The 9,056-nt window shown below is 39.8% G+C and overlaps 1 protein-coding gene across 5 annotated transcripts; it reads left to right on the top strand.

The window, feature by feature from the left end:
• Nucleotides 1-287: 287 nt before the first annotated feature.
• Nucleotides 288-8,630, top strand: LOC115135528 (beta-1,4-galactosyltransferase 4-like). Of its 5 annotated transcripts, none has more exons than XM_065023529.1 (8): nt 288-358; nt 2,378-2,462; nt 2,551-2,970; nt 3,580-3,812; nt 3,952-4,139; nt 4,351-4,473; nt 6,746-6,850; nt 6,954-8,630. In XM_065023529.1, the coding sequence occupies exons 3-8, from the start codon at nt 2,688-2,690 to the stop codon at nt 7,087-7,089; spliced, it is 1,068 nt and encodes a 355-aa protein (XP_064879601.1). In that variant the 5' UTR covers nt 288-358; nt 2,378-2,462; nt 2,551-2,687; the 3' UTR covers nt 7,090-8,630. The 5 variants fall into 5 exon arrangements, with proteins under 5 accessions (XP_064879601.1, XP_064879603.1, XP_029526164.1 ...); XM_029670304.2 differs by lacking the exon at nt 288-358 and adding an exon at nt 967-1,240; XM_065023531.1 differs by lacking the exon at nt 2,378-2,462 and having other exon boundaries at nt 307-358.
• Nucleotides 8,631-9,056: the final 426 nt, after the last annotated feature.

Raw genomic sequence — 9,056 nt, 5'->3', positions numbered from 1 at the left:
TTCACCTACCTCCTCATGCCTTTTGCACACAATGTATATAGACACTTTGTTTAATTAAAACAAAAAAAAATTCTACTGTGTTATTGAATTGTTTATTGTTTACTCCATGTGTAACTCTGTGTTGCTGTCTGTTCACACTGCTATGCTTTATCTTGGCCAGGTCGCAGTTGTAAATGAGAACTTGTTCTCAACTAGCCTACCTGGTTAAATAAAGGTTAAATAATAAAAAAAAAAAAAAGATTTGGCAGGAGGTTAGGAATTGCAGCTCAGTTTCCACCTCATGTTGTGGACAGTGTGCATACAGTCTTCTCTTGAGAGCCAAGTCTGCCATCGGCATAAATTCTTTCCAATGTGTCAGGTAATTCTATTTTTGTTTTCTCATGATTTGTTTGGGTCTAATTCTGTTGCTGTCCTGGGGGCTCTGTGGGTCTGTTTGTGTTTGCTTAGGGGGTTTATTTCTCTGTAGGTGATAGCTTTGTTATGGAAGGTTTGGGAATCGCTTTCCTCTTTTCTGGATTTTGATAATTAGCGGGTATCTGGCTCATTCTGCTCTGCATGCATTATTTTGTGTTTTACGTTTAACACAGAGGATATTTGAGCAGAATTCTGCATGCATAGTCAAGTTGGTGTTTGTCCCATTTTGTGAATTCTTGGTAGGCGAGCAGACCCCAGACCTCACAAACCTTATTATTATTTTGAATGAATTCTATGAGGGGGGAGGTTGTTCGATTTAGGCCTAACTTTCTCCAAATTGAGCTGGAATTTAGTGCAAAGGGATTTGAGAAACGTGATTAGTTGACGATAGTCCTATGCCATTGTCCTTCTGTCTCGTTTTGCGCCGCACAAAATATCAGAGCTCAACAACGACTGGATACTGTTTAACATCACCAGTACCACATCCTTATATTTTCATACGCGCAAACGTGATCATAATAGACAGGTTGGAACGTCTGACTGAAATACAGGGCAACTTATTTTTCTAAACGAGTGGCGTTTGAATTTGTTGATAAAAATGCCGGACATGATTGTTTGGTTGAGGGACAATGGGCCAAAATTCGGAACTGTCCCAAACAATCCGGGACATGTGGTCACCCTACCCCTTATTTTTCTATTTGACGTTCATGTGTGAGTCTTGAACGCGCATATCCTTTTAGAACGGAGCTTACAGGAGTAGTACCAACAGGGAGTGGCCAGCCAGCTGCCCAAAACAACAGCAGAAGAACTCTAAGGCAACTGGCAAGTAAGACATCTGCTCATCATTCTCTAAGAAAATGTATGCCTCGTTAAATGTGGGAAATGCTGTGTACATTTAAACCCGTATTCCCTGGGACTTCATTCATACCGAAATAGCTAACCCAATGTGGTGGCTGTAATAGCTGTTGGTTAGTTTCAGCAAGCTAAAAAGCTGTTCTCTACATTGGACTTCCCGAGCTACTTGCTACCTACAACGTTACTTAGCTAGCTTTTGGTTGCACGAATCCACGAGCCATTTCTTGAGTTCTAAAGTAAAATGTGTCACTGTTCAGAGGGCAATACGTTTGTAAATCTAGTTAATGTTATCTGTATGCGTGAAGCTAGTAAATCAATTCATTTGACCACCCAAAAATATGTCAGCATCGAGCTAAGTTAGCTAACTACAGCCAGTTGAATGTATAACAGGCAACATTCAAACAACAACTTACATTAATTCCCTGACTGTACAATTGTGCAGGAGGCTACTGGATTTCTGCACAACACATCGTCGTGTTTAAATTCCACTACTCGTGTCAGGATATGTAACTAGCTAGTAGTGCATGGACTTTACAGCAATTTGTCTTTTTACAGTACATTTTACAGTAAATTTTAATTTGTCCTGGGCCTGTTCTTTATTCATTTTAGCTAATGACCGTTTTGATTAGGATAGGTATCCCATTTTGGTTATGTGAATAGAGAAGGAGAAATAAGAACAACGTGGCAACATGTGATGTGTCTAAGCTAAGCACACACTAAAGCAGGCTACAGTTAAAGCCTAAGATTACAATCCAGGACATCCCTGAATAGTGTGCATTGAAAGACAATGGATTGTAATTGTCAACATGAAACCAAAGTGCAAACAGGTGGAAGTAGAAAAGAGAACCGTTCCACTTCAGTTACCGTTTCTTTTGGGTGGAGTTTAGCTGGGAGTACATAGAGCCGGGTGTGTATAGATTAAACACCTCAGTGCACAGCCAATGTAAAGTGCTGTGAATTCTGTTGTCGCATAGGCCTAGCCTCTTTCACAGGCTTTCACCAAAGCCTGGGTGCCTAAGGCTACTTTTTGCATAATGCACTAGTCAAATGCTATAAATTCAAGTAGGAAGTGTCAATGGAACTGAAATATTTTATTCTACATATACAGGTACAGCACTCAGGAACTCAATTCCTCTAAGTGGGACACCTTCCTTCACATGCAACAATATTTTCTGGAAAATCAACTAAATAATGTAAAGTACCCTAATGCTTTTTTACATGACAAAAAAAATGAAACTGACAAAAATGATGAAACTCATCCAGAACATTGTGTCATCATAGGTTGAATGTCAGGGGGCCTGGTGCTCTCTACTCAGTAATTTCTCCTGTGGCTGCTGCAAAGGAGAACCAGATGTCATAAACCAAGATTGAAGCCTCCCACATTTTGGGGGATTTAATACCTGTACAACCAATCAGCCATGGGAGTCTGTCCTGCTGTGTCCAGGTACTTCCGGAGGTGGAAGTATATGATACTGTTGCTGCTCTCTGTCTCCGTTTTGGCTTGGATCGCCACTTTTGCCGGCGAAACAGTGAAAGCAATTCAGGATACCCATAGGTCAGCACAGACACTTGAGGATAACGCTGAGGTCCTGAGGGGGGGCATGCTATACTCATGGAAAACAGTGATGCAAGTCTTCTCCAATCCTCTCCCTGACACCCCACCACCAAAAGAAAGCTGTCCTGAGAAATCACCACTGCTTCGTAAGTAGGGCTACACAGTATCCACAGATGTTATTGTAAGCTTAATACAGGCTTTGCTATAGCTTACTTACTGATGATAATGCCATGTTACTGTGTACTTCCTTGTAAAGAACATTATGTGCAGTGTGTCTTAATGTGGAGAGAAGAACATTGGTAATCAAGTGAATACTCTGTGCAATGTAGGGATTGTGTAACCGCCTGATTTATTACTCATAACCATTGCTAGGCTGAGGCCCATTTGGATTATTTTCACATACTGTAGCCTATGTGGTAACAGTTTGCATGTAGCCTACATACAATGGCTCCTTGTTGACAGGAAGTGATCAACTGTTGTAATAAGGCTTACACCATGTGGGAGGCAGATGGCACAGCGTTAGTGGGTTTTCCATCAACATAAATTCCTGTTTGAAGACGGCTTGTGTTTGTCTGTGGCCCAAACAGAATGCACACACACATTTGTAATTATCTGTCCAGACCATGCTGTTTTTCAGTTCATGATATTGTATTTTAAACTAGTGCCATGTAAATATATTGCAATGGAGTTTCTCCGTAAGACTTTACAATTTAGTTGTCTAGATTTTCATCATGCCTATTATTTTCTGCCTGCAGATGGAGCCCTGAAGCTGACGTTCAAGGACTCTTTAACGCTGAAGGAGGTGGAGAGTGAGAACAGTGGAGTGGCTGAGGGCCAATACCAGCCTCCAGACTGCCTCGCCCAGCAGAGTGTGGCCATCCTCATCCCTCACCGTAACCGGGAGAAACACCTCCTCTACCTCCTGCATCACCTGCACCCCTTTCTTCAGAGGCAGCAGCTGCACTACGGCATCTACGTCATCCACCAGGTATTACTCTCCTATGAAGTTACACTACATTATGTCATTTCCTCAATTATATTTCTATCCGATTTCTGAGCCGATAAGGGTTACAAACTTTGAAATTGAAAGAGGTTGATGTTTGTGGTTGATTTGTGTGTTCTGACAGGCTGGAGAGGTGACATTTAATCGTGCCAAGCTACTTAATGTGGGGTACTTGGAGGCACTCAAGGACTACGATTGGGATTGCTTTGTTTTTCATGACGTGGATCTGGTTCCAGAGAACGACTACAATCTATACAAGTGTGACCAACAGCCCAAACACTTAGTGGTCGGCAGGAACGCCACAGGATACAAGTAAATATCTTAGCTCTCAACTCACCTTTATGCAAAAGCAGGTAAATGTCTATATGCTCTCTCAACAGCATGTCCGAAGTGATGTGGCAGCTATCACTATAAATGGACTATTCATACCAAATTCACTGTTTAACATTTCAATTTTTACCAACATTCAAAGTCCTGGGAACAGATCTGTAATGTCTTGCTTTTTTTTTTTTTGCTCTCGTAGATTGCGATACAAAGGGTACTTTGGAGGGGTGACGGCCATGACGAAGGACCAGTTTCACAAAGTGAACGGATTTTCAAACACTTACTGGGGATGGGGTGGGGAGGATGATGACCTTCGCATCAGGTGAGACCCCTATTACTTTTCACCATGGTTAGGGCTGTGGTGGTCGTGAAATTTTGTCCACCGATTATTGTCATGCAAAATAGTGCCGGTCTCACGGTAATTGACCGTTAATTAGCTGAAACACATTTAGCATATCCAGGCCTCGACTCATACAAGTCGCTGATACGCACCTTTGGAACATCTACATAAAACATTTTTTAAAAGTCTAATCAATTTCATATACCATCACAATAAATCCATTATTTATTTTAGTCAAGTCTAAAGAAACTTTATGATATGAAGAAAAATGTATTTCAGAAGAACAGAATATGAGTTGGCCCACTGTAGGCCTATGTTATCTGGCTATGCTCCATGACATGTGCTGTAGGCTTGTTCATTTAGCTGACAAGATATGCTTAAGTCCCGTGCCATTTTATTTTATATGATTTTATGGTTAGAAGAATATAATTCAACTTAGCTGAATAAAAGGAGGATATTTTTTGCATTCCGTAGCAAGTGCTCATATGAAGTGGCTATGTTCAGTGTAAAAGTGATAATTTGAAACAGATTCTATATGCTTGTTTTTTTTTGGCAACTTTAGTTGTGAATGATACAAACCTTAAAATGTCTTAGTCAAAACGTATATGGACTGCATGGTGCGACTTCAGGCTTTTTAATTATTTGGGAAGCAGCAAAATAAAGTTTGTGCTCTGTCCCTTGCCTCAGGCTGCACAGCTGTTCTTTCATCAAGTGATCATATTTTCATAGACTATTCTCAATTTAATCTGCTCTTTACTAATATGTCAAATTAGTTTTGATTTAGATTGGACCATTATCAAATGGGCAGTGGGGAAAAAATACATCTGTATGTACTCGAATAGCGAATGGAGGCCAAGCGCTTTCCCGTCGGGTCCGTTTCGTAGGCTACTTCAGTTTTATAGCAGAGCATGTGCTTAATATGAGCAGCTGAGAAATAAATATAAGGACACTTATTTCACTCCAGGCGTCAACCACTGTTTGAGGTGCATGTTCTCGCTGCGCGACAGGATATATTTTGCCCAAACTCTGTATGCCATGGGCTCTCCAATCTTGTTCCCGCAGCTACCCAATGATTAATTTGTGAAACCAAGTGAAATCTGTTCGGGAATGTCGATAGTAACTTTTTTTACTATTGTTGGGCTGTCTGCGCGTTCGATAAAGGAATAAAGGAGAGAGGAGGAGCTGGAAACACATTGCGGTGAGATGTTCTGTACAGCTAAAGGTATTGTTCCACTGCATTTAATTATGAAAATAAAATAAAAATCCCAATTCCAATCATCCAAAATACAAATCAAATACAAATTCACTAATTGTAGGCTAACGGTAAGCCGCCCTGCACAATAAATGAACCAACAGCATTGCTATATGTTCTCTCCCTGACTCATTCATTGATATTTTGGAGTGTAGCGTAAGGTAACCAGTCCATCCAGTATGCATAGTAATACAGTCCACACTCAAAGGCGATTACTCGATTTTTGTTTAATTTTGGAGTATAGGCTAGACCGTTTATGTACAAAAGACATCTTAAATCGTTTTTGGTTTATGTTTTTCAGCCTACCGCATATTACGCATGGCATTCTATAAGGGTACAATCATTTAATTCTGTTTTTTTTTGGCCTTGGGCTCATAAGCCTATCCTTCCTTTGGCCGCCTTTCCTTCCAGTTCTCTGCTGCCAATGACTGGAACAAATTGCAAAAATCACTGAAGCTGGAGACTTATATGTCCCTCTCTAACTTTAAGCATCAGCTGTCAGAGCAACTTACCTATCACTGTACCTGCACACAGCCCATCTGTAAATTGCACACCCAACTACCTCATCCCCATATTGCTATTTATCTTCTTGCTCTTTTGCACCCCAGTATCTCTACTTGCACATCATCATCTGCACATCTGTCACTCCAGTGTTAATGCTAAATTGTAATTATTTCGCCTCTAGGACCTATTTATTGCCTTACCTCCCTAATCTTATTTCCATTGATGTCAGTGGTTAGAGGGATAATAGAGCCCTCAGTACCAGGTCATTAGCCACCTGATAGTAGTTAGCAGTGCATAAAAGGAGATTAGCATGACCCAACAGTCACGTGGAATTTTACTGTGGTCATGACTTATGACTGCCGGTGTGGCGGTAATACGGTCACCGCAACAGTCCTAACCATGTTGGCTTAATGTACAATTTGTGGACTTTACTTTATTTGTGTCCTACATCTTAGTCAATGTGGTATGTTATCGAATGACTTAATTTGTCTCTGATAGGGTGGAACTCCAGAAAATGAAGATTATACGGCCACCCCCTCTTATAGCACGCTATACCATGATATTTCATAAAAGAGATAGCGGCAACGAAATTAATAAAGACCGGTGAGTCACTGTGGACACATCAATTTATAAATTGCTTGCTGTAATTATAAGATATTGCTCGTCATTTTAATTCATTTTATTCTGAAATTGTCCTACTTCACAGGATGCTCTTGTTAGGACGGACACCTCAAGTCTGGAGAACGGATGGCCTTAACACCTGCTCCTACAGTACTCTCTCAGTTGAGAGGCCACCTCTGTACATTAATGTCACAGTGGACATTGGCAAACCACTGCACTGAGGCTTCAGAGCATCTGTCTTGATGTGCTGCATTGAATGCAGTAATGGTGCTCTGGTATGTCCATGCCTACATGTTATGTACCTGCCCTAACAAACAGAGTGGCAGTAGCTGGTAAGCAAAAGTTTTCACGGTAAACCATTCAAAGCAGGGCGCGTAATATCGCCAGGCCCTAATAACGTAAAGTCTGGAAGCCCTTCAGTCAAAACTGGTGAGTAGTTTCTAGGGGTGAGAATAAAACCACAATTAAATGTTGCTCTGCGTTAGAGGTTTGCTGTGACTTGATTGTTTCAACAAGTATTTGCATTCTAATAGAGCATGTTATTATTATCTAAAGAATCATGGATTTTTTCATTTCTTAATCTCTGGTTGTCAAATAAAAATGGGAACCAAGAATTGGTGAATGTAGAAGGTAAAATGGAGGAACAAGGGACAACAGGACACAAGGAACACATTTTCATATATGAATCATTCTCACATTTGTGAAAGTATGCTACATGGAAACTAATTTGAGTTTTTATGCAATCTTGTTACAACAGCCAACAGTGATATCACAGTGTAGATGGCTTCATTGTCTAGACATCACAAGTTTTATATTTTGAATATGCTGCTACAAGATTTGTGAAGTAACTCCAACACTAATTTAGTCAAATGTCTAATATTGTAAAATACTTTGCTTCTGTTGCCTTAATTCATCCAGTTGTAAAAGTACCAGAGGTCCATTCCTGTTTTTTTTATTGCTGAGCTATACAGTTCCGGTCAAATATATTGCCACCCTTACATGATTCACTATTTATTCTGAAATAAGTTGAAATGAACCAAAACATGTGTTCTTCACATGTGTATTTGTAGGTTTTACAACTGCACAGACCCCCGCTCCCCCAAAAAACAACTGAAATTTAGATTTTTCACATCGAAGTCAAATGGCCTGCAATAACTTATTCAACATTCTAAATAATTTGGTTGGAGTCAAGTTCTCGTTTACTGGGTTCCATCTATCTGGGTCCTTGTGGGCCATCTTGAGTCAAAGCAAGCTGTCCCATTTAGGCTGTTAAGAGCCACCTACTGCCTTTGACACTTTCACCGTTTTGCTCAAATGTATTCTTCATCTATGCCTGTTTTAACAATGTTATTTATCATATCAAATATGACTATTGTGTTTAAATGTTTAATATATTTTAATATGGTTTTGGTATGGCCTGCTCTTTCACATGTATCCTTCTGTAAGTTATGCATCATTCATATTTTCATGGTGTGCGGTTACAGCTATATGAGTAGTACTGTAGTGTTCAACATTTGTTTGTTTCTGTGGTCCTACTTTATCTGATTTATAAATTATTGATGTTTTAGAATATGTTTTGGGATGCCATAATGACTGATCAATTAAGAGTGCCTTGTTCGGTGAGACCTTTCTCTCTATAGAATCTTTTCCTTTCAAAATAACATTTTTAATCTTGTAGATTGTTTTTATAGGTGGGAAGAGACATGAATCAGATGGGACTTGTGAATTGAAGAGAAATAAATGATCTATTTCTATAAACAAAGTCATTTTCAAGTGTGTTTTAGTTGGGGATAGTCTTCGATTTGCAATGTAGGGTTGTGTAATGTGATTGTTTACACAGTGGGTTGATGCTACTGATTTGTAAAGTAGGGTCCTTAGCTGAACTTAAACAGAAAGTTCCTGTTCTTCACCCTCTATCTCTACTGCTCTACAAATGATGGACAAGATGGAATGTAAAATGTTTTTATCTATACTAAATATAAATGCAACAATTTTACTGAGTTATAGTCCAAAATAAGGAAATTAGTCAATTGTAATAAATTCATAAATGCCTAATCTATGGATTTCACATGACTGGGCAGGGGCGCAGCCATGGGTGGGCTTGGGAGGGCATAGGCCCACTCACTTCTGAGCTAGGCCCAGCCAACTAGAATTCTCTAAAATTATGTTGGAGGCTTATGGTAGAGAA

This window comes from Oncorhynchus nerka, linkage group LG10 (assembly GCF_034236695.1).
Source record: "Oncorhynchus nerka isolate Pitt River linkage group LG10, Oner_Uvic_2.0, whole genome shotgun sequence".
NCBI lineage: Eukaryota > Metazoa > Chordata > Actinopteri > Salmoniformes > Salmonidae > Oncorhynchus > Oncorhynchus nerka.
The sequence above is the reverse complement of the archived record's forward strand: the minus strand, read 5'-3'. Positions and strand labels throughout refer to the sequence as shown.